Source organism: Heliangelus exortis, chromosome 2, assembly GCF_036169615.1.
Source record: "Heliangelus exortis chromosome 2, bHelExo1.hap1, whole genome shotgun sequence".
In the NCBI taxonomy this organism is placed as follows: domain Eukaryota; kingdom Metazoa; phylum Chordata; class Aves; order Apodiformes; family Trochilidae; genus Heliangelus; species Heliangelus exortis.
The window spans coordinates 50,677,401-50,703,817 of NC_092423.1; the positions used below are offsets into that span (position 1 = coordinate 50,677,401).

At 41.4% G+C, this 26,417-nt stretch overlaps 2 protein-coding genes across 3 annotated transcripts in view; one reads left to right on the forward strand and one right to left on the reverse strand.

Moving 5' to 3' along the window:
• LSM5 (LSM5 homolog, U6 small nuclear RNA and mRNA degradation associated) overlaps positions 1-26,417 on the forward strand; it is a 591,871-nt gene that overhangs the window by 389,012 nt on the left and 176,442 nt on the right. The window lies entirely within an intron of this gene.
• The window catches only part of ITPRID1 (ITPR interacting domain containing 1), a 46,997-nt gene continuing 38,912 nt past the window's right edge, over positions 18,333-26,417 (reverse strand). Inside the window, 6 exon segments of the mRNA XM_071736881.1 lie at positions 18,333-18,879; positions 18,881-19,240; positions 19,985-20,096; positions 20,821-20,948; positions 24,353-25,825; positions 26,228-26,313. Coding sequence (XP_071592982.1) covers positions 18,850-18,879; positions 18,881-19,240; positions 19,985-20,096; positions 20,821-20,948; positions 24,353-25,825; positions 26,228-26,313 — 2,189 coding nt within the window. The 3' untranslated portion in view covers positions 18,333-18,849.

A 26,417-nucleotide genomic window follows, 5' to 3' on the forward strand; every position in this document is an offset into this window, starting at 1 on the left:
TGTGAGCTTTCCCCATTGACGTCTGGAAGAGACAGACACATTCATGGCTTTGCAGAGTGCTAGTTGTGTGTGTTTATTTATCAGAGTCCTGTTTTTGAAAAGCAAGCTCATAAAGTCTTAAATCACTCCTGAAAAAAATGGGGCATATGTTCCTCTGCAAACTAGGAATTTTTTGTCAGCAGGAAAAGTTCTAACTGAAAGAGAAAAACAAATCCAAAACTCCTCCAAACCACACAACCCCCAAACTCCTCATTTAAAAAAATGGGTTTTATGAGTTGCCCAATTCCATGTAACTTGGATTTTACTTTCAACATTGTCAAGATCTCTGTTGCAGGGAGTTTAGAAGAAAACCCTCTACATATGCATTGAAATGCCTTTAACCACATTATTTCATATTTTACTGTGAACTTAAAAAAAATCAGAATGAGATAACTGAAAAAAGGGGCTCACAAAACAAACCCCTCAAATCAGAAATGTATTTTGAAACTCAGCTCAAGATTGCCTTTTTATGTTTGCATTGTTCAGATTGAATAATCCAGTCAGCCATTTATAGCAGCGAAAAAATTCCCAGAGGATGAGAAAATAATTTCCTGTTCTAGCCATGAGATCCCAAGGATGCTTTGGGACTATTACAGGATAGGTTTACTCACTAGTAAAGTGGCCTATCACACTCAGCAAGATATCACTTCCAGCCCTAGTCACCTCTCACATTTGTCAGATACTGCATGATGCCACAAAGCATTTTACTGCAGCAGCAGATGTATCCCCATCTTTCCAGGGGGGTTGGCACATTACCAGTGTGATGGAGGATTTACTCCCAAATCTGATCTTTTAAATGTTTACAGTTGTTGTCCTGCTTGTAAGAGGGTTGGGACTGCTGCCAGCTTTCTAATCCTTCCTGCTCAGTTATTTCACAAACACAGCCTGGAAAATAGTCTGAGGCTGTATTAAATCTGCACTTTAACCCTTTTCCCTCATAGACAAGTATTCCCATAAGTGCTAGGGGAACTACTCATGTAATTAGAGATAAACACATGGCTAAAAGTTTCCAGGCTAGTACTTTAGAAGACAAGCAATGCAACTTTAAAGATGGTAAAGGAAGAGGTGAGCTAATAGAAACCAGATAAATTTTAAAACATGCAGATATATGTACATACACACATCCACACACGCATATACATATATGCATGCACGTATGTATCTGTACCTATATAACAAACTATGTATTTGTTATTTTTATATTTCTTTCTGGCTTGGTTTATAATTCAAGGTTTAAATTTTCAAATGTCCAACTAGCAATGAGATTTTTTTACATTTTTCCTGCTAGAATTTTCCTTTTCTATGCTGAAAAGTGGGCTTATTAAAGCTTTTCAGCACAGCAGAAGAGAGTGATTTCTTGACAGATGCATGGTGCCCCTTCATGTTGTGCTTGCTGGTCAATAGTGGGTCAACCTTTGGTTTTCCAATGCAAGCACAGCTGGCTTTTCAACACTGTGGTAACTACGAAAGGTTATTTCCCAGCTGCAGTTTTGCTTGCGTTGAACTCACTTTAAATCTGTCCAAACTGAAGACCAAAGTCAGATTTCACTCATGACAGTGCCAGTCCAGTATATCCCAGTTCAGACACTGGATTTATAAAAGGGAAAACCAGATTAAGCTCTGTTACTTACAGATTGCTGGTGTCTTGCTCATTCTGGTATAAGTGAGCCTGCAGTTTGGGGCAGATCAAATGTGATAAATGAAATAAATAGGGCTGGTATGGTTGGTTTAGAGGGCTGATATTTAAAGAAGTCATGGTAGAACAAGACTTTTATTATTATCTTGATACATAATACATAGCGTGTGTGTCTTTGTTTAGAAACCTTACAGTAAATAAAAATACCACTATTGGGATGGGAGGGGAGCTAAACCAAGTAGAATCCTCAGCTTGGTTGAGAGTTGCAGTTAGCAAACCATGGGGCATTTAAAATGCCTGTGCTTATTCCTTTTCTGCTCTCCTCTGTACCATCATTAAAATAGTTCTACTGCGATGTATTCCTATACTGGTCCTCTTTATAAACCACTTTTTAATAAACATTATGGTCTAGAAAAAATGCCAAACACATGAAGCAGGCAACCTACAAAGCATTGGTGTGGAGCAGAGCAGCTGATGCTGCCTTCAGAGTCAAGGATGAGTCTGCTGGGAGGGAGGTGAAACTGAGCTGCATAGGAGAGAAACAAGACTTTGGAGACCCTCTCCAAAGAGGTCTACAAGTGAGCACGACTGTCATAGAAGGAGGCCCATTCTCCTAAAGATGATGCAGTTATCACCACTACATCTTCTGTATTTACAGCAGAAGACCATGAAAGGCATTAAAAACTAATATAAAATCAAAGCTATATATGGAGATGTTTCACTGTGCTTCTGTGGGGTTTTGTGCTTACATTATGGCAGGTTCAGATTTGAATTTCTACCTGTGGCACTACTTTCAGATGAAATAAGAACTTCTGAAAAGGTGGAAGTGAAAGGTAATTTCATGTTAGCAGGTTTTATGCATCACAAAACTGTTAATGATCCAGCCTGAAGTGCCTTCTCTGTGGTATTATGCAAGATAATACTCCCTCCATATAAACAGGCTCAGGGCTCACATATCCTGATGCCCAAATTCAGTCTGTGTTGCTTTTTTTTCTGGAGGCAAGTGTATTGCACAGTACAAAAAAGTTTGGTCCAGGTTTATGCTAAATGTTAAGGTGCTGCATGCACATGCACGCCCAAAGTAAATTTTACATGGAAATGAATGAATTGTGTCTTGTAAGGACCAATTTAGTAATTTAGTCACTTAATAAATGTTGTAATAAATATAAAACAGACAAAGGTTGATTAAATGAGTTACTTTACAGCCGGAGCATTTCAATCAATAAATCAATGCAGTAGTGGTTTTCTAGCAAATCACATGTTTTGTACAGTCAACACTTGTCTTTGGTGGTTTCCCTCTAAATTGCAGAGGTTAAAAGTGCAATAGATTGAAACCTGTACTCAATGCACCTAACTTTTCAAACAAATTATTATAAACATCTATGTTTTCCCTTAAGAATATATACATAGGGAAATAAGTTGCATTCATCACAAACCCAAACATATAGATATCTCAGGTTTTTTAACAGAAAGCTTACTTGAGGAAAATCATTACCATGTGCTGAAAGGCAGCATGTTTGTTCCAGGTCCAAGAAGGAAAACATCTGTGTTTGTTATACTGCTGACCAAAGCCATCGAAGCTGGAGCAGTCTCTATGGCCCAGAGGAGTCTGGGATTTCTATGTACCCTGACAGATGGCTCATGCAAAAGTCATTCCTGCTGCCCCTGCAAAGGTTAGGGGGATCAGGAAGGAGGACTAAAAGGCTGAAGATAATAACCCCATTTAGAGTGGCAAAGGGATTTTCTAGGTCAAGAGTCTGGCATGCCAAGGTTCCTTGTGCACAGCCAGGAGAAAAAAGTATATCATGTTAAAGAAGAAAATTATTGTAGATTAGCCTGTGCTTTTGCATTTAGATAGATTACTTAACATTTTCTGATATGTCTCACCTATAATGGAGTCTTTCTGCTTACTTCAGGAGGAGTATGCCAGGAGAAAACAAGGAAAGAAAAAGACCTGGCTTTGAATGAAGGAGAAAATTTCAAGTTTGGTGCTCCTAAAGACTCCAGCCCATTTTTTTCATTGATCCTTATGAGAGGGGACTTGGGGGGGCCACTTTTAGGGAAAGACAGATGTAAAAATCCAACAAGTAGCAGATGGTAGTGGAAAATTATATTCCAGGGAGACCTGGAACAAAGCAGTAGCAGATGACCTCTGGCCCTCATGTAACTTGTGCTTCTCTTTAAATGCATTGCTTTTATGCAGCACGAAGAAGGGTGGGAGCTGGACTAGGATGAAAGCTGCCCTTTCTCTCTGAGAGAAGTCTCTCTCTTTCCCTTTCCAGGGGCATTTAGTCTGTCGTGTTGCTCTTCTTCCTGGGGCACCCTGTTCCCTCACCCTTACCTCTAACCTCTAGTTAATTAGGTGCAGAATTGGTGTCTTTCAGTGCATTGACACGCAGGCTCTTTCTGCTAAAACATTAGGGACTTAATGACATTACAGCATTTCTAACTATGCATTTGAGCAATCTATTTTCAAGTATCATGGGTGTGAGAAATGCCCACGGATGGAGACTCACTAGCAAACTCCAACTGTCCCTGGACCTGTCTGTGCCTCACAGCGTGATGGCGAAGAGCTGTAGGCATCCGAGAGGACACTTCTGGACTTTCTGGACAAAGGATGTTTCAGCATGTGTTATCCAGTAAACACGTCACTAAAAGAAGAATAAATTAGGCTTGATTGAAACCAGAGCTCAAGTCTCTGGACCTAGGGTGTGAAACAAAGAAGCAAAGAGCGGAGTAATCTGCATGGGAAGGTTTTCAAAGGAGTCAGGGAAGGTAAATCCTGCATCTCCTCAATTTGCCTGAGAATTTCCAGTGGAAAGAGGATGAGAGTTCACAGAAGTGGTTTTCTAGGTGCCATATCCTTGCCACTTCATTCTAGGTGTCGTTGACTGATGTCTGATGTAAACTCTTGCCTGGCTCAATAGGAGGCCTGACAGCCATAATGTGATAAGGGCAGGCTGAGTACTTAAGTTATCTAATCAGGATATGCTCTTGAAGAAAGCACCTGTTTTTATGTATTTTCAGTGCCTACAGAAAATAAATATATATATGTAGTGTGACTATTATAATTTGTGATTGTTTTGTTGATGGAATTTCTTTTACAAAACATTTTTAATTGCACAATTAAGGAGCTATAATAAAGATGCTAAAGTGACCTATATTGTGCTGATCAATGAAACAAATCAAAGCATCTCCTAGTTCACTTATTTGAACCCATCTGTCCTCAACAGCTTGCTCAAAAGATCCATACAAAGAATTTCTGTGCCATGTTGCTGAGAGAAGGTGTCAGAGCAAGAGCACTGTAGCATCCTGCAGAGTTCAAGGACCTTTTGCAGAGAGCTGAGAGCTGCCTTTGTCATGGCCGTGCCTGCTGAGGAGTGTAGCTGTGCCAGGGGCTGAGGGGAAACAAGGGGATGTTGTATCCCATGGTGGATCCTGAAAAATCACATATTGCCCCAAGGATAGCAGTGCTGCTACACCAGCAGTCATACAGGGCTTATATTTTATCTTCATCCCACATCCCTCAACATTCAGATTGCCAATCCAGGCCATAGAGCACAATGAGGATGAGGAGGAAGAAAGTGTGCTAATAGTCCTTACTTGGTTCCTACTGCTAAGCAGGTTACTGCCTGCTTTTCAGGGCAGGATGGTGTCCTCTGCCTGGGACAATCTCTTCCATCACAGGTGATGGTACAAAACAGATAGCATAGTTTATTTCAAAGGGAGAAAAAGAAACAAAGCTACATTGGAAGTAGCAGCATAAGAAAACTGTAGCAGCAGTTCTGCCTCCACCAAAACCAACTCTAAAACTGCCCTTAATTTCAGTGCCTGCATTTCAAGCTTGCAACTCTAACACCAAAAAGGTGTGTTAGTCATTAGCCTTTTATCCATTCTTCCTACAATGTCAGTGAATTTGAGCCCAGCTGAAGGTTTGGCAGCAAGCTTCTGAACACTGAGCCCAGCATGAGTACATTACATTTCATTCATTCGAGACATATATAAGCTCTGCTTCATGAGGGATTTGTGTAAATACTTGCACAGATTCCTTATCTACAGAAGCTTGCTCCTAGCAAGTTGTTAAACTCATTAATAGGGCAGAAGGAAGATTGTGTTCCTATAATTTCCAGTTCAATTATTATAGAGTGCACAAAATCCTAATTCTACAGCAGTCCAAGGCAAAACTCCCACTGGTTTAATGGGGCCAAGATGGCACAAAGTTAATTTCCCAACACAACATAAAAACTGGAAACTCTCCCAGAAGAGTGACTTCAATGGAGTCTGGACCTCAGGAGGTGAAACTCTCTATTGTCTCAGAAATGCAAATTTTGTACCTTACCAGAAAGATGTTTGTAATGAGGCATCCATTAGATTAGGAGCATTGCCACAATACACAGAAAATCTGGTTGATTAATCAGCTAATGCAATACAATTCCCATTGTGCACGTAGAGTTTTGACATCATCAGAATGAACTGGATAGGTTTTCTGCCTCTGAGGGCAGTCACATGCATATTCTTTTTTACCATGGCTATTTAGACCCACAGGGAAGCAGGAAAATGCTTAGTTTTGTAGTAATATCATAGTGAAGAGAGAACACTTGGGTTGTGTGAAGAGAACAACGACAGGGTAATGTCACAGAGAGAGAAACATTTTTGAAACTGGTATTCAGTGGTATCTATTCCAGTGACATTAGTAAAGACTGTTTTAATTAAGCAGTGTCCAACCATCAAGTGTTTCTTCGCCTGTAGTTTAATTAAATGCCCATTCTTTGGTAAATTTCCTATTTATAAGTGCTGAAACATCAGAACAATAATTGCTAATATCAGGTAATTTTGAAGAGGCAGGTGAGAGCTGCCTTTCTTTTAAAATGGTTCAGTGAGACTACAGAGAACTTATTTTTATTCAGCAGGGCCAGGAAATTATTAACATAAAATATGACAGAAAAGGCAGACAGATCTTCCAGCAAGTAGGTTTTCAAAACAAGTTGAACTGAACCCTCTTTTCATTATATAAATTCTCATCCACCAAAGGTATGACGCATGTTTAAACCACACACCCTGAGTTTCCAGCTGCAAGAAAATCTCCATGAGGATCTTGTGGAAGGGAAATAGCAGGGTGCCTGCTTTCTACAGCCACCATCACAAATGCTCCTATACAAGTAGAAGGAGAATCAGACACCTTGTGAAAGCAGATATGTGGGGCTCTGCTGAAAGTGTTCTGCTGGTAGTAAATCCAGCCTTCTCCTTAAATCTCTGGATACACTTACAAGTTGAAATAAAAGCTGCAAATGTATATCTGTAAAGCCAGGGTAGAGGAGAAAAGCCTCCTCTCCTCTCTGCTCCTTCTGCTCCCCCTCCAAGTCACCCTCCTCAGGAATAGTATTTTTGTGGCTTCCCTGTTAGTACAGCAGGGAGAGAAGATGATAGCAGTAAGAAGATGTGGAGGGAGAAGGGTGGGCATAATCCAGTTTGTTTCAATTAATTTCTAATTATTTATGTCAAATGGAACAACTCCAGCCATCCAGACAGCTTGCATCCATCTAAGTCCTGTGACACACCACACTCCAGTCCCTAAAATATGCCCAGATCCTGGTTCAGGATCAGGTGGAGATGGTGTGCATGGGATGGAGACTGAATCAGCATCACTCATGTTCCCCTTGGCCTACAGGGTCAAAAAGAGAAGACTACATCTCTCTCATCCCTGCACACATTTTTTTTTTTTAAAGAGGATTTTTTAATGATTTTTAATGACCTGCTATAGACCTCAGGTCTACGCTTTCTGAATGCATGTGTTAATCAGGGCTGGTGACCACAGGGTCTGAGCAGCAGGACTGTTCCTGTTCCTCAGCCATCACAGTCATTGCTCTATTGAGTATAAGGAAAGTCACTCCTTCATTCACACAGGGAGAAGTGGGAAATCATCCCCATGAGGCAGGTTGACTGCTGTGCATCTTCTGTGCACCTATTGTCAGCCTTGTGTTGCTTCTTGTGTGCTGGAACACTGGTAGCTGTTAGGAGCTTTGTAAATACCTGTGGACAGGATCGCACAAAACAGACTGGAAAATTGCTTTTTGCTCTAACTTACCTATGCTGACTTCTGCTAGCACTAGTAGAAAAATCCATCAGATGGGTTCTGCTTGCAAAAATCAAAAGCTTCTCTCTGCTTCTGCAAGGAGCACATCTATTGGTTAAGAAGGTCAGTGGTAATGGGGGACTCAAGAGCAGAAATTAATATTGAGGTCTTTGGAGAGTTCTGCATATACAGTTCTCCCCATTCTAAGTCTTTTTTATTCATATACACACCAAATTCACGGTAGTCTTGCACGGTGATTCTGCACTGGAAAGATACTAGCCATCCCTTATTTTATATAAAAGGATTTAATTTTAGCCAGAAGGTGAATGGAGGACTATTTTTGCTAATTAGTTCTGAAAGTTAGGCACTTTAGACAAGTCACTCTCTCTTTTGGGAATCAGCTGGCCGTGTGAAAGTGGTGCTACATCAATCTTCCTATGACTCTGAAAGATTTGGAAGGGTCAAGATAAGAAAATTCAGCTGCCAGCATCCATGCCATGGCTGGCCTTGTTATGGGTACCTCTTATTTACACCCCAGAAAGGCTTAAATATCAGTATCATGATTGAAAACATCAGGGCTTCCTCCATATCATAAAATTGTGAATAGGGAATAGTTTTGTGTAGCTATTGATTTCCAGCTGCTTAATTAGTGTTTACAATATCTCTCCTTGAAAATAGCCATGTGCATTTTGTTCCCTACTTGCTTGTTTAATTTAATTTAATCAATTGTTACACACCTGTTTCCACTTACTTAAAACAACCATTATCTGCAGCATAACAAATATGAAGCAACATTACAAGTAATTAATCTCTATCCTTGAAATGTTTCTCTTGGAGTGGTATAATTAAAAGCCCAAGCTATAAAAATAATCAGATATCAAGTTTGTACCTCAAATTATCAACAGATACATAACCTTTTGAAGAGTACAAACAAGTTTGAATATAGATGCACAGAAAGGAGAAGTACAAAAACTCCTAGAATGTGTCATAGGAGATTGGAAGAAAACCTTTTCTTTTTCTGAAAGGTGATGCTCTGCTAATGAGTGCTGGGAAGAGAGCTTCAAAGGGCAGTGATCAGGTATTTCTTCAGCAATAACAAAGAGAGGTGGGTTGTTTCCTCTTTCATTTTATCATGTGCTGGACTTCCACAGAAATATAATACCACATGACACTTACTTTCCTAACAAGACACAGAGTGACACACCCAGCTAAGTTCCTAGACCTCCTGCTTACAGGGAGGCTCAAAGCCAGAAGGCAATTTAAAAAAATCCACACATGCCTCTTTTTTTTTTTTTCTTTTTTCTCATTTAATAATTTCTGAGCTCTTGCTGGTACCAGGCATGCCATACAGAAGTCAGGCAGAGCCAAAGCACTGGCCCCAACGAATGTCTGCCTTCTCTTGCCCTCCCTGGGCTGTAACACAGTTCTCCCACAGTCCCCCCTCAGAGAGGATGGAAGGCTCATTCCAGTGCATCTAAAAAAAAACCAAACAGTTTATAGACTCTTTCTTTCCCCTCTAGACAGCATAACCACTAACAAAAATTAATAAGCAACATTAGCCGGAGTTTCACACGTATGCTATTAACTGATAAACTAAATAAGCAGCATGGGATTAGTGCATGAAAAGTCCTGTGTTTCACATAGTCTCAGAATCTCTCCAGCCATCTTAGAGTTTTGAGGTTCCTACCTGACTTCCTTTGAGACCTTTATCCTCTTTCCTTGTATTATCTAAAGAGAGTAATTAATTTATTCCTCCAAAGGCTTCAGTGACTGTGGCTGCAATTTCACACAGTTCCTATGAGTACCCTGCTGGGTCATCGCTTCCCTCTGTGGAGCCAGAGAACAAAAGAAGAAAATCCTAAAGACCTCAAATGAAGGTGAGGATTTTTTCAAAACATTGTTACTTTATTTGTCTGCTGCAATTTCTTTCCTTATTTCTTTTTTCAATGTCTGGAAATCCCCAGAGAGTCTGACATAAGTCCCCAACTTGTCTGGTTTCTGCAGAACAGAGCATTGCCAGATGATGGCTCACGCTTCACTGGCGATGTTCTGTCATCTATCGGTGCTAACTATGGATCAGTGTCTGTCTCAACAGTCTGTTTAATAGGTACTTTATTATTTTGACACATTTCCTTCCCTCTTGTTAATCTAGGGATTAGCAGTGACATGCCTAAATTCATGCTTAACTGTGTTAACATTATCCCTCTTGTATTGAATTTGCTGCGATCTCACACTGCTAGCTGCCTAGCAGAAGACCAACATATCCTTTTGCTTAAATATTCCCACTGAGACTCTCCAAGGTTGTCTTTGTGGACTCTGGAGCTTTACCTGACAGGTTGGCTACAATTCAGAGCAGAAAAAAGGACTGAATCTGAAAAGATACAATATTTTAAAAAAACTTATCAGTGGACCTCCCATAGCAGAAGAAAAGAATAAAAGTAATGAAGGAGTAAAACCACAGACTAAGGAGAAAACAGCAACAACAACAACAATGTCTGTTCATACTACACATGGGGAGAGTAATTTATCCGTGTGCTCATCCTAGCCAGAAACTGCAAACTTACTCTGAACAGATGCTTTGCTGAAGTCCATCTCCAGCTTTTCTTCACCATGGATAGGTGTCTGCTGTCCAGGAGATGCACCAGGTGGACAAGTAGCACCTGTGACCTTCCCTGCCTTCTTTGTGGATTCCCAGGAAAGACAGAATACCCATTCCCAACAGCCATTCTGCCATATAAGCATGGTCCATAGCACAGAGACCCAGGCTTCCCACTTTTTCTGTGTGCAGCCACCTGCACACCAGATTCTGTGTTCTGCTTTCTGTTTTTCTTCTCAGTTGTCTCTCTCTGTGCTTCTCCCTCTTCTGTCTTCATTCTAGTGCTATATCTTTTGCTGGCCCTATGTCTCATTGTTCTTCCATGTATTTATTTCTTGCTTTTGCTAAGGAGAAGAGACCATATGTTTTCCATGACACTTCCAGTGACAATAGAGGAATATTTATAATTGAGTAAAGGCCTGTATTAGGCAAGGATTGAACTTTGAGAAAAGGCTCAGAGGAGAAAAAAGGGCTTGAGCAGGAGCATTTGTTCAAAGATTATGATGACTGCTCAAAATTCATTAGTACTTTCAGCTCTCTTCTACGATATATCTGATAGAAGAGGGCACCAGTTTAAGACTCAGCTCTTAAAAACAGTGAGACTGAAGAACGGCAGCAGAAATTAGTAGATAAAATAAAACTACTGTGTTTTGTAAATTGGACTGGAAGAGAAAATCCCCTGGAATTTGTAAACATTTCAGAAAGGAATGCACAAATTTTTAAAAACAGAAGCCTTTTGGGGCCTAGAAGAAAGCTGGTGATGGAATTTTTAGGCTGTCAGGTAGTGATAGGACTAGGTGGAGTGGTTTCAGACTAGAGGAGGGTAGATTTAGATTGGAAGTTAGGAAGAAGTTCTTCACCATGAGGGTGGTGAGGCACTGGAACAGGTTGCCCAGAGAGGGGGTGGAAGCCCCATCCCTGGAAGTTTTTAAGGGCAGGTTGGGCAGGGCTCTGAGCAACCTGATCTAGCGGGAGGTGTTCCTGCCCATTGCAGGAGCCTTGGAACTAGAGGATCTTAAAGGTCCCTTCCAACCCTGGAAATTCTATGAATCTATTATTTTGTTGGCATACAGCTAGATTTGGGACAGAGGGACTGTCTGGAGAGGAAAGACTAAAAGTGCTGGGACTCTGTTTTGGCTCCTCAGGGCTATAGAATCAGGAAAGTGGTGATGGAGGAGAATTCAGGCTGATTTTGCATGAAATCCTGCAATTCTAGAGTTAAAGAACATTTATCAGATGTAGGGAATCAGTTTAAAACTGGTAAAACAGAAGAGTTCACACAGCAAGCAGCAAATTTCCGGATTTTGTTTCCACAGGAATGGGTGGGCACTCATGATAGGAGGGTACAAAAAGGATTGGGCATGTTAATGGAGACAAAGGCAGCCTGCTCCCTCCTAGAGTGGGTTGTTGGATTAGATGATCTCAAGAGATACATCTCAACCTCTTTTCCTGTGCTTCTGTAACATCACAAATATTAAGGGCAACAGGCAGAAACAGACACTATAATGGTCCTTACCCAGTTGTGGCTGTGAGGGACACACAAGGAGAACAACCTGCCAAAAAGTAGGCACGTTGTCTCTGAAAAAACATTTCCTAGTTCCGCTGTCAAAGATACAATTCTTTGTATCTCACAGGAACTCTGGCCCTGTAGCCTATTTCTTGTCTTTTTCATCACTGGGTGCTGTACCAAGGACTCAGCATTAAATGGACTGTTTCTCTGTGATTCCTCTTGATCTGACCATGGTCCTTAACCCTTTTGCCTGTCTGTGATCCTGAAGTGTTGATAACTGTCCCTGGGAAGAGCAGCAAGTGAATTTTTTCCCCAGGTTTCTAAGTCGGCTTACTTAGTATTTGGGCTACCTTTAAGCAGATAGATCTACACATATATAGACATCTGCTTCATTCCTTCTTTGTCTAGTTCCAGGTCTTTAATTTTCATTATACCTGCCTGACTGTTGCTCTTTCTCCATTTATTTCTGCATCTACTCCTTGTTTTAAGATTTTCATGTCCCATTCACAGCTACATTTCCAGGGTGCTGCCTGGTTTACCTCCTGCTCGTGTGGCAGCTAGCACATCCTCATGCCCATTTTCGAGGGCAGGCTTGCTAGGCAACAGCTGGATACAACCTGCTGGCACCAGAAGGCTATTTACCAGCTCCCAGAATGAGATTTCTTTATCACCAGCTGCTCCAAATTTTCCTGGACATCTCACTACAGTTCCCCTTCAACCCTGGCCACACACACGTTCTCTTTCCTCCATGTGTTATCTCAGCCCAAGCCTGAAAGAGGCACCTCTCATGTTTGTCTGGCCCGGTTTGGGGTGACTCACATGCCCTTGCTTCCACTTTGCTATTTGTTAAATGGGACAAGGATACAAGGAACTTACCCTGGTTCCAATATACTCTGATCTGATTAGAGTAACCCTAAATCTGGAACAGTTTCCCTGATGTAATGAAAGCAATGCTGCTTTCTTATTATTGCTATTCCTTATAGATCAAAAATTAAGGGCAGCAATGGAGACTTTATGTGGGACATTACAGAGGTGTCACTAGTACAATAGACTAGTTTTCAAGTAATTAGGTTTTTCTATTTTTTTGTGGCTGCAACTATTTCTTACTCCCCATAATTCACCTTTCTGTAACTTAGAAAAACCTTCAGAAAGCCCAGGACACATTTAAAAAAATAAGTCACAGTCAAGACAATACTTAACTACAGACTTTCCCCACACACATCAAACCTGTTACACAGCGGGGCTACAATAACTTGGCTTGAGTCACCTGTTGAAAAGGAAGCTCTGCTTGTCGTGAAAGGTGTATCCTGAAGTCCATCTAAAAATATTTCCTGCAACCATTCCTTGGAGGCACAGAGCACAGAAAAGTAGGACTATTTCACCTGTTTGTGTATTTGCAGAAGCCTTTTGAAGGTGAAAGAACCAGAGCTTGCCACCTGGCACGCAACAGATGATGTGCCAATATCCCCAAGTGGGGCCAGGGGGAGCCCTCCCACTCCCTAAGGATATGAAGTGGGGAAATAACTTTTTAGCTCCTGACTTTTGGTTTCTCCTGCTTCTTGCCTACTCATTACTTTTGTGGCTATCACTAACCATAAGATCTAATGTCCTGCATTAGGAAAGTCAGGAAAAGGCTGCTGGTGTTGTGTATTTTCGGTCATGGTAACAAATGTTTCCCATATTAAGGTTGAATAGCCTCAATGGGACACACCTGTGTCCATCTCACTGGCTGTGATCCGTGCTAATTGAGTGAATGATGTGCTCATTGAAAGACAATGGAAAAGAATGAAATGAAGATGGATGAATTCAAATGTACCTTTCCAACAAGGTGGGAACAGTGTTGTTTCATATTCTTTTAATTCCTAGAAGTCTCAGATCTTCTGATTCCAATTTTTCCCATTCCATAGCAAAAATGTCCTTTTTGTTGATATTTCTGCCTCCTTTACCCATGTCAATTTCTTTAGGGAAGATCAAAACCTTGATTCTGCAGCATGGGGAATCAAACCAGTCAACAGCCTTATAAAGTGGCAGTGCTGCTGTTTCCTAAGTAGCAGTGGATCTTAATGAAAGGCTGCTCATAAAATTATTATCACAGCAGCAAGTAGAGGTCCCAAATGACATTAAGCCCCTATTGTGCCAGGCACCATATGAACACATCAGGAGAGAATAACTTCTCTGTGAGGAATTTAAAACCTCATTAGACAAGACAGAAAGAAGCTGTGCCAGCAATAAGAGTTCCCCAAGGATAAAGAAAAGGAACCTGGTCACAGGGAAAACACATGGCAGAGCCTTGAATAGGATGTCAGTTTCTTGCCCCCACCCAGGCTCACTGGCAGCTCTAGAGAAGAACGCCATTCAGATCTGGCAGCTCAGGACCAGTTTATTCCTATTGCTTGATGCCAAAATTTGAAACTCTCTTTTTTTTTATTTTTATTTTTCTAACACAAACTCTAGTCCTGCACAGAAGAAGCCATGGGCCTGACCTGGGGCACGTCATCCCCATGGACTGGGATGTGATTCAGTGGCAGCATGCCCAGACTTCATGGAACGGGGCTCTGCATCCAGCAGGAGGTCAGCACTGCAATGAAAGTGGCTGTGCCCATGTTATTTGGCTGTCACACCCCCTCTCCTGGGCCCTGCCTTCTTCTCAGCCAGTGTCAAATCTGCTTTGGACTTGAAGTCAGAAGGGGCTGAACTCCCAAGATAGCACTTTTCTTGGAGTCTGTTGGCAGCACTGACAATTAGGCAACTGATGCATTAACATGCTAGAGAGGCTCTGATGTTTATTCATGTGCTGCTCTCGAGGGTTTATTGAATTGATGCCTGGTAAAGCAACTAATGGGAGCCCTTGGCAGGGTACCTTAGATGGATTTCCTTATTATCTCTCTAGATTTTATACTCTCTAGCAAAATCAATATTCAAGCTGGTGCACAATGCAGATTCTTTTAGCTTCAGGGTTTAAAGATTTATGGGGCATCAGGGAAAACCAGTGAAGGCAAAAGACAATGACAAAAGAAGTAAAATCCAAGTGACACAAATTGCTACTGAACTAGTGTGAGCAAAAGCAATCATTAGGTTTTGAATTTTCTGTCTTTTCTAAGGAACCATTTCTTAATTGACTTTCCTCACTGCCCCCTTCCATTCCTCCCTTCTGCTTTGGTGAGGCTGTGTTGCCCTTACACTCCAGAAATTGTGACCAGGGCAAAAGAAGTGCAGAGTCTTTAACAGTGAGTTAAAGGGCTTCAGGAGGCAGTTTTAGGTTTCTGCAGGTACAGGATGCCGAAAGAACACTGAGGAGCAGGGAGAAAAAACACAGCTGTAATATACCTACACCCTTTGCATCCTACCCTTTCCCACAGAAGGGCTGAGCTAGGTTGCATGGACCTTTGTGGGGTCTCAACAGTCCTGTGAAACCAGTCCAATGATTTTACCTGTTATAGTTTTGTAGAGGTGGAATGCAGAGGAAAACTGTCTTTAATTACTTTAGCTCAAATACTTCGATCTCTCCACCTACTTTTTTTCTTTTTTTTTTTTTTTCATCAGTCATCCTGCAGTGTCACAGGGTCAGTTTTCTTCACATTTCAAACTTGCAGACTGCCTGGTGCTAATGCTTTGCACAATTAACGTAGCTTCCCCCCCTCCACAAGATATGACCTGCTGCCTTGTGAGCCTGCAAGCTAATTTGTATGGTTCTAGCCAGCTAGAGCAATTATGATACTCAGTCAGATATGTTATTATCTCATTAATTCTATGGAGTTTTCATTAAGGTTCCCACCATATTTGCTTATGCCTGCCCTAAAGGAAACTAAATGATAGAGTTTAAAAGGTTGCTAATACTGTGAGGTTAAGTTAGTGCACATCTGGCTCCCACACTTTCCAGGCTACCCCTAAACTTTCCTGATCACAAAAGTACTGTGTGTTTTCTTTTCACTCCTATCTTCACCAGCAGCATTAGGAGGCTTAGTCCAGCCATCCTTGTAACATACTTAGAGCAGTCATGAAGTGAAATATCACTCAGTGAGCTCTAGGAAAGATCAGAAGATTTTTCCTTTTCCCACTTCTTGGTACATTTTTTATTACTGCAGGGTTACAGATTAATTAGTAAAGCAACATTGAGGGCTTGAAAAGTTATCTAGCTATAAATACAAACAAGTTCAAGGTAAGAGTACTTATAAGTGTGTAAGGGTCTCATATGGGGGAACCCTAGCTTGTCCATACCTTACACAAGATTATTTTTTAATGAAAATGAAATGATGAATGGGGTTGCACATATCAACCACCTAGAGACTATTCAGCCATTAAAGTTTTGCTAGCAGGAGTCATGTTCGGTCCTGATTGAGAATACAAAATGTAGAATTCAAATAGAGCCAGAGATCCTGTGTGATTTTCTAATCAAGAAGAGCTGCTACCTCCCAATACCATCTTATCTACACATGGACATAAGACAGGCAGACAGTGGTTGCAGCATCGTGTACCTACAGAGCTTCTATGCATCATGCTGCAGTGACATTTGCAAAAAACCATCTTGCTTCATGGGAGGAATCACAATCCTGATGTGGCTGAGGTAAATAAGCACCTTGTCCATTCTCTCTTTCAGGAGACCTTCAGCACTGACCTCACCATCCTCTTTATTTGCCTTCCTCCACAAACTGAATTACAACATCTGCAAGTGCAGTTCGTAAGACAGAGGAGAAAGGAAATTCTAAGCCACATTTACTGCTTGTTCCACCAAAACTTAAGTGAGGGTTGCTTTGGTCCTGTTTGCATGCTTCCTGAAGATACTGTCACAATCACAAATCTTAACATACAAACTCTTATACACTTGATAGTGTGGAAAGTGGTGTAAAAATCCCATGCGGGGTCTCAGGAAAGGGGCAAATTTCAACCAGCAAAATTCATAGCACAGCAGGCTGTGGAGGATCTTGTCAGTTCTTGTGTTATGTACTTCTCTCCCCCAATCATTTTATTACCCTGAACATCTGTGGAAACGTGGAGGTGCAGGGAGCCTCGAGGCCGCTCAGCATGTTTGACTCCATTTTCTCCCTAAACATGTGCAAATGCTACTTCTATTTGCACCTTTCGCAGAGCTGTGATTTGCAACACCAAAGCCTAAATGACACCTAAGATCCCTCCAGAGCATTAAACAAACAAGCCAGTAGGACATCTCACAGTCTGGGAAGTGGTAAATTGAATGCAATAGTACAGACTGCACTGCTTTGAAAATGAATGAGTCAAATTTCATTGCTGTGATCCAAACCCGAGAGGTCTTTTCTCATGGCTTTTTCTGCATGAATTCAGGCTTTGTGTACTCCCCAGAAAGCTGAACTGGGATTCTGATTCAAGTTTTATAATGTAGAAAATCTTGTGTTTCTAATCTCATTTTGGTTTTAATTGGATTTATGTGAAGCAAATATGAAAAGGAAGAGGATATCCAAGACATTATCATCAGTAATAGTGTTTAACATTCTATACACTGCCAGCAAGCTTCTGGTTTGATACTGTGGGTAGAGAGAAGTCTCATTAATTACTCAGGGGCAAGTTAGTAGCAAGTTAAAAGCTAGAAAGTAGCTAGGACTATACAAGGTAGCTTGGACTTGACATTTAATATTTAAGAACTGTGCTAAAATAACAGGCTATGAGGAAAATACCTTCTAGTGATACCGCCTGCGCTGTCTGCAGGTTTTTAAGTTTCTTCTCAAAAGCAAGCCCTGTTCCTTTGCAAAGAACAACCCTATCTCATGTGATTGCCAATAGGAGCACATCAAATTCTGCAATCACAATAGGGCAAACTACATGGCAGCTCTCTTTGAAACATCCTTTAAAAAAAACTGCCTTTCTGGCCAGTTATCTCATTGCAAATGAAACCGCTGTGATCAGAACCTTCTATAATGCAACATTGACTTTATTTGCTGTGATATACCGTGGATTTCAGGAAAAAGGACACAATATTAAAAACAATTTCCATCAGTCTGTCCTCCATCAGTCTTTTCCTTCTGCTGAATCATTACCTAAAGAATTTTTGAAAGATTTCTTCAACTGGAAAAAAAAAAAAAAAAAAGGAAAAATGTATTATTTTCTTTGTATGCTGAGAGAATGACCAAGACTAGTCTTAAAAGGAAATGTGTGCAAAAGGTGACAAAACACAATCTCAAATACTTCAGTTCCCTGTTTTAAAAGGAAATGGATGCAAAAGGTGATCTCAAATACGTCGGTCCCTTGTTCCTTGCTGCCTATGGTTCTCATTCTTTGATTTGTGCCCCCCAAAAACTGATTCTGTTTGATAATATCAGTGGTAATATCAGCAAAAAGAAAGAAAGTAGTATAAGGCTACAACAAAGACTGCTCCCTCCCCTGGTGTTTACATGAAGTTTATGCAGAGTTTAAAGCTGATTGTTCATTTAAGAGAGTGATCAGCCCTGCAAAAGTTGAGACACATGCTTGGATTGAAGAGACTATAAATGATAAGGCAATTATCTAATAGATCTTTAGGCGTATTTTATACCAAGAAGGTCAAGCATGCAATTTTTTACTGCTGTGTTGTTAGATCAGATGAGTCAGAAATGCTGACTTTGCATTTCTTCAGAAAAACAGCAAACCTTACAGTTCACTGCCTTGACTGCCCTTGTAAAACTGGATAATTGTCACTGCAAATTGAAGTCATAAATTACTAATTTCACATGGTGGGAAAGGGTTGAATATACTAATTAGTCAAACAGTTGCATTGCAAGTTCAAGCAAGCCAGGCAAATACCGTCCATGTATTTATAAATTCTTCTTTCTGGAGACCCTCAATCATTGCCACAGCTGACTGAGAAATATCCAGGCAGGTCCAGTTCAAATGCTACCTGTGTTGCCTGTGCAGACTGAAAGTGCCCTAAAACACAGGCTCCATCCCTTTGGATGAACGCATGGCTTAGTGGGAAAGGGTCCTGACCTAGGCTGTGGCAATGAGTGCAGAACAGTAAAACCTCATCACAGGTCAATGATCCCTTGCACTTAAAAACTTGAGGGTGAGACTGAAACATCTCCTTACATCGTGTAAAAATGCCTTAAGGTCCATTTTAGCGTGGGGAGGTACTTTTGTTTCCTTTTTACTGGTGGAGAACTCCTGCAGACCAGAGTCAGCTGAATTTGGCTCAGGTGTTGTCCTGGTAGGAAAGTGCACTGGGGGTGCCCCTGGCTTCAGGGCAGGGACTGAGCCTGTTACTGGAGTGGTTTTGCTTGGAGCACTTTGGAGTACTATTTCTGAGCACCCACTTTGAAGATGCACAGTGTCAGCAGCATCTGGAAACTCTTGTTTATTTGGGGCTTTTCTTTCTCCCTTCCACTCAGAGAGTCCAAGCTCAGAAAACAGATGGGATTGTTCTACTAGTAATTGGTCCAGCTGCTGCAGAGAAAATAGAAGGAAAAGCATATTGCAGTAATAAAAATATAATAAAAGGAATCAAACAGGATACACAAGAGTATATGAACCATGCCTGCTGCTTCTGCATGGTCCGAAGAAGACATGCATATCTGGCAAAGGAGATGTTGCCATAAAAATGAGGGCAAAGGCATAAAGATTTTATTCCAACTGATAGATCTAAGTGTCTAATAGAAACTCTCCAAATGGACTTCCATCTGTGAGCAGTGCAGTCCTGACCCTCTAACCCAAGTTTTTCAGGGAAGAATCAAAGACAAGTAATTGATCTGATCATGTTTTCTTTACCTTTCCTCATCAAATGGAGAGCCATTACAGAAAGGAACCAGAACAGCAACGATTTATCAGCAATTATGTAGGCTGTCTGCCTGTCACTTTGTTCTGGAAATCATGGGACCTTTATAGAGCAGGGGAGAGTACAGTCACTTCTGTAAGTATTGGCAGGTTTCCTGGGTGGTTGAACTCAAGCAGCATAGTGAAAGAGAATCACAGAATCATATAAGGTTGGAAAAGACCTGTAAGATCATCAAGGGAGCCAAAGGTGTAAACTGTAAGTCTGTGATAGAAACTCCTCCTCTTTTTGGCTCTGAAAGATGTATACAGATTATACAGATGTACCTCAGAGTTAACATTTCAAACACCAAATAGTAGGACACTTTTAAACTTTAAAATCCCCCTGCAGAGCCTAGAGCAGTGGCTTGAGCAACATACCATAAGGATGTCCTCCCTGACCTGGCAAGTTTGATCATTCAGTTGAAATTCCAGCTCTGCAACTTCCTGACGAACGGCTCGCCGTAAGAGTTGCAGGTGTCTGCCTTCTTCCCTGTATGGACAGCAGTGAAAAGCACACTTGAATTAGCAGAGAACACCCCCCTCTTCCTCAGCCTCAGATAATGCTTATTTTTTCCTCTGTTGTGATCTTGTTTTCACCCATGATACCTTACAAAATAATAGATAACAGCCCATGTCTGCTGGACTCGCATTTCTTTGATTATCCCAGCTGTAAGATCAAACACATTGTCATTGCAGATCCAGCTTGAATCTGGGCAGGTTTATCAATTCTGGTTTATCATCAGCACAGAGATTGTGTAAATGCCCTACTTTCAGGCAACTCAAGACTGGAAGCTCCTAGTAACTTTTTGTGGGTTCTCCAAAAACCTTGTGAACCTGGGCCGAGGCCACTAAGATCTAGTTCAAAGTTTCCTGTATCATCACCCCATTGATCATGAGTACTAAGTACAGGCCTTAAAATGCCTGAACCATCAGACATCACTCCCACCTCCCTCTCTGAAGCCAGCATTGACCCAGGAGACCAAGCTACAGCTGACTGAGATCTGTTCCTGTGTTCCTACTGCTATTAAAACATAGTAGTCTCACACTAAAAATCTGCCCTGCAGCTATGAATCATTCTTCCCCTTCAAAGTACTCATATATAAGAGGTTTTAACAGTGAAGAGAGAAGCTGGACTTTCTCTGAGCAAAACTCATGTTGCATGTGTCCGTGGGCTGTTGTTTGGATTTAGGTAAGCCCATTGGGCTGCCATTTACCTTCCTTCATCTGGCATTGCACTGGAGAACAGCATCTGCTGTTCCATCAGGTGCCGTTCAATCTCATCCAGCTTGTCCTGGAAGCGCTGGCAGGAGCTCTTCATTGCTTCTATTTCTTGGAGGGTACACTACAGAGAAAAGCAAGAAGATAATCCTCTTTACCACTTTTCTTTGAGCACTTCCATGTTGACTGTGTTTGAAACTGACAGCTCAAGTGACATGGGTCCTCCTCTTTCCCACACAGCAGGGACTCTGAGCAGCTGCCACGAATGTCCAGATGGCACTTCAGGTGAGCTTGCTCAGGGTGCTTGCATCCCAGTCACCACCTTTTCTCCTAAAGCATGTAGGACTAAATGCTGGCACTACTCAAGCCAGTGAGATTTTCTTTTCTGCCACTGAAGGGGAAAAGGATGTGTACCAACGTTCTGACATGATGTGACAAGTTCTAATGTTATTGCTCCCTTGACAGATATTATATTTGAGAAGGATGAGTTGCTATGGGCTTAAGATAGGTCAAGTTCCTGTCCACTGGAAATTCAAAATTTTTTTGAAAAGGAGAAAGAGGGAGAGAGGGGAGACACATAATAACTAGAAGGAAAAGTGTCTTGTCTGACAGTTTGAAACCTAGAATTGGATTTATCTAACCAAATGCAGATGTTTACTGCAAGACATATACATGCAAGAACAGATTACATGTTCTGATCCAAAAGTAGACACCTATAATAGGTCAGAGGATCTATGCCTTAACTATGATCATTTCTCTTCACTGAGAAAAGTTCCCTAGTTGACTAGATCATCTACATCAGCTCTGATGTATCCTCCTACACCAAGAAAGTCTCAAGGTAAATGAGGTAACTGAGTAGGAATGGTACAACAAAAATTAAGATTTATAAGTTACTACTTGGTAGGACAGGACTCCTACAATGGCAGCACACCAGTGACATTGTGATATCTAAGTTTCTAGCCACATTATAGACTTTTTCTTGTTCAAGACAGTAATGCAGACAGCATCATCCAAATGAGTTTGGAGACAATACCTGCATTTTCAAAGCTTATTCCCTCGTTAGGCTGAAACTGCTTTGAATGCAAGAAGTGTCAGATTTTAGTCTCCTGTAACCCATGAGAAGACAGTGTAGAAAACTGCACTCCACTGCAGACCACTGGAATTGACAGGAAACAGGAAGCATATTTGCAAAGCAACCAATCTCTTTAGATTCCTGCAATCATGTCCTTTGATGATCTTTTCATGTTTGTGTACTTGAATGTGTCCCTCAGTCCCAGCAAGACCAGAAATGTGAAGAAGACCTCCCAGCTGGGAGATCAACCTCAGGCAGAGGGTAAAAGATGCTCCCCATGCATTTAAAAAACCTCATTCTCAGTTGCCATTTCAATGCAGCTGCTACGCCGGGCACACTCCTGCTGTCCATGACTTGGGGTGAAACAATCCCATAGCAGTAAATTGAAAAAATTTAGCCCCAGTAGCCATGGGGCTGCATCAAAAAGGGTTAAGAGTGACATAAAGGGTTAATAGTGACTAAGAGTGGCTTGACAGGGTCAGTATTGTGGCTGGAGTGGAGGTGACTCTTAAGTATCTGCTCCATGCAGGGCTCAACTGGTGCTCTGAATCCTGTAGGTGAGGGCAGAAGTCACATCCAGTGAGGCACTCAGATGGTTTATGACCACCTTCAGATTATGTGTGGCTGATTGCACCTACCCCAAACCTTAATCCTCAGACAGTTTTCTTGCTCCTAGATGTGCATGTGTGTGTATTATGGTTTGAAGGGGAGCAGGCTAATTTTACAGTACCAATACAAGGACTGAGAGGGTCTTTAGCACCTGGAGGGATCCAGGAGGGGCAGAACAGAGAGACATCAGTATTCCTTCTCATTTCCTGCCGTATTCTATAAAAAACAGGTAGACAGAAAACCTGTCCCCTTTCAGGAGAAGGATACAAATTGGGTGCTGGAAAGCTGTGAACCCATCTGCCAAGTCAGCTCTGCCGCAAGGGACCCTTGTACACATATTTCTGAAGTCATCAAGATCAGGTTTTTGCATATATTTGTATATTTTTTTTTCCTTATCCCATGCATCAATATCCCTTCCATTTTCCAGTAAACCTGTTCCAATTTTAGCTTCCAACCTTTAAGTATCTTTTCTTTACTTCCCTTTATCTTCCCATGAGATGGTGGAGGTGGTTAACAGAGAGCAGTTCTGTTCTCTGAATTTTGGTTTGCCCTGACTACTAAACCAAGACGATGGGGTGCAAGGGAGCAGTGCCCACGTAGCAATAATGGTTTCTTCTCCCCTCTTCTATATCTGACCAGAGGGAGGATTTTTAGCAATCAAAGAACTTGCCCAAATGAGCTCCTGTCATTCAGGAACGGATCTTGGATAACCATACGGTCCCAAGACTGTTTCTTCCATGCTCCCTGTCTGTCCACAGCCTACAGAAGACCATTAGCCCCTGTAAAATGACTGATATAATGAGTGGTAAAACCCTTCCCAGCCCACCATAAGGCACTGATTCACTGCCATCTTGTGGCAACAGCAAGACAGTTGACAAAGGCATCTTTTCCAAGGTAATTGCTCCAAGACAAAACATTGCTAGTTTATATATTCAGTGATGTGGCAGCATGAAACTCATCTGTGGAGCATAAAACTCCTCTGTTTTGCTTTCTGGAATGCTTATCTAATAATTTTCACTCCCGAACTGTACAGCAGTTCAAGTTACACTTCTTTATGAAGAGCAAAGATGAAAAACAGAAATGCCTGCAAACCAGCAGGAGGTGTGCTGCTCCTTCCACATTTTTCTCTGACTCCCTTCCTTGCTCTCTTTTCTAACTAACCCTGAGTATTTCACAGCTTTTGGGAACTCTCAGGAATTCTGAAAAAAGTAATACCAATCTGGTGGCATTTTACTGTTGGTATTTTTATTATTTGATTTAGTGGGACTTTAGATTTAATGCAAGCTTGTCATTCTGTTATCATAAACCAGCTCTAAAAAGGCTTGAATTAAGGCTCTGAGAAGACAACTCACTTTGAATTGGAGTTGTTTGGCTTGTGATACACATCTAGGTGTTCCCAGTCTCTAAAGAACACTGTTATAAAACCTAAATGAGTTCTCAGTAAAAGAAGATTAGTCTAAATCACATAACCTTGCAATTTTTGTAATCCAGTATGTTCCTCTGTTGCTCAGCTGATTCACAGGAACTCACTGAAACTCATTCTCATATCTCTTCATTTGACCTGTAAACATTATCACGCAGTTTGCAGTAACCATTTTAAGACTGAGCTGATGTACATAAGTTACTAAAAGAAGCAGCCCAGCAAAAACTGGATATACACAGATGCTTTTGCCATTTTCGTCTAGAAAGGAATGCTTCTTTCCCCATCCATTTTCTCAGTTATATTCCCAAGATAGACCCCACTGAAGAAGTGAGCATGGCAGAAGAGAAAAGGCAAAGCGAGCTTGTGCATTTAGCTCATAGGTTTTTCAGCTGAGCTGTTCATGTATATGAAGAAACCTACTCACCAGAGCAAAATTACTCATTTCAGTGTCCTGTAGGACCGTCAGAATTTTCAAGAGCTGCAGCTGGGTGGAGGCATGGTTTGAGCAGCAGCCCACAGGGCAATGAGGAGAGACATCCCTGGGGAAGGACCACAGGCAGCATCCATGACAGCAGCAGCAGTGACAGTGGCAGCTGCCCTGCACGTGCCCAGCACCAGAGGCCTCACACCAGTAGTTTGACCTGTGTTTGCCACAAAACATGGTGTCAAGAGAGGCTGATTTTGTCAGGTGACCCTGGGGTAGATGGAACAGTGGTGGCCACCTGGCATGGGTGTCAGTTTGACTGGAAACTTCAGAGATCTGCTTCACAGCATCCTTTGAGACCCCTGGGTCTGACCATTTGAGAGGATCACTGTAAGAGTGAGATGTGTCAGAGAAGTCCACAATATCTTCTCTAGAAAGGCTCTCGCTGGCAGGACCATCTTGCTCTGTGCACTTGAACCTTGAATTAAACTCCAGCCCTGAAGACATCTGGACAGTAACAGATTTCAGAGGAGTAGAAGTCATTTCACCATTTTGGACAGCAACTTCCTGTTCTGATTTGTTGACACCAAGCATCTCCCCTACACCATCAGCCTTTTGAGCTTCAGATGAACTTAATCCAGGCCCTTCTTCTAGGCAGAAGGGGTACCTCTGAGATACTGGCAGAGAATATCTTGAAGCGGCCCTGCTTCCACTTTGCGCTGCTGAACCCCACAGTGGAGTTTCTGGGAGACCTTTTTTGGGGAAGCATCTTGTATTTTTTGAATCACCATCCATACTGCAGAACTTCTGCCTGTTTTTCACCTCACTCAATGCTAGCAGAGCACCATCTTTGCTGACCGCTTCCACTTCCCAACATGGTCCAGTTATACATCTTGTACAACCTTGATGGGCACTTTCATGACATGCAACTCCAACGTCCTTTTGAGTCACACACCTCTCACCTTCATCTTCACTTCTGATTTTGCTCTCACTGATGACTGCAGGGTTTAAGTCATTCACCTTTTTGTATTTGGTACTAAAATACAAATGATGGTCAATTTCTGAGAAGCAAGGATCTCCTTCATACAGGGTATCATCCTGAAAATGAGGACTATGCTCTTTTGTGAACTCCTCTTTTTCTTGTTGCTTTCTTCCAGTTTTATCCTCTTTCTTGTCCTTGTCACATAACATTTCTTCTTCAAAAATCTGTGGCTTAGTATTATAGGCTTGATACTTGCCATTTTCTACCGTCAGCAGTTGATGAGCATCTTCTCTCTGGTCACTGCATGCTTTTGTTGATCTGGGTACTGTCAAAACACTCTCACAAGCTGTGATGAAGCATTTGGCAACACAATCATCTGGCTTTTGTTGAAAAACTTGATTTAACAAAGGAAAAACTGTCCTATGTGACACATCTGTTTCTTGATCGAGGGTATCAGAAAAAAAATCAGTCTTCATGGACAAAGGCACATTCTGAATGGGGGGAACAAAAAAAAAAAACAAACAAACAAAAAAGAGGAATTGAAATACTACATTTGTTCCATCACACTGGTCTGCCCATCACTTATTCTGCTCTATACAACCCCAGGATGCACTAAAATACATCTTTAAATACCCAGTGAAACAAAGAATCAAAGATTCTTGTAATGCTTTTTTTCTGATGCCTGATTTGTGCACTGCACAAATCTTGCATTAGTGTGGTTGAGGAGTTGCACAAAGTTCTGAGAAAGCTTCATACTTTCTGAAGTTTTCTAGGAGAATTAATTTGTTTTTGTGAAGTTTTCACAACTCCATGATTTATTTTTTTTTAATATTGCTTGTGCCTTGGTTACTTGGTCTTCATAGACTTACAGACAGCTATTGCTCATTTCTTACTTGCAAAATTACAGGTTCTGGCAGCTCCTCCATGAACCCACTGCTATCTGACTGGCAGCTGCTTGTTCTTGTCACCATCACCTCTGCTGGGAAGGAAAAAAAAAAAAAAACCAAAAAAAAAAGTTAAGAAAAATTAGAGAGGAAAACAGAAATCAGTAGCCAGCCAAAAGTAACAGAGAGATAAGCAGGG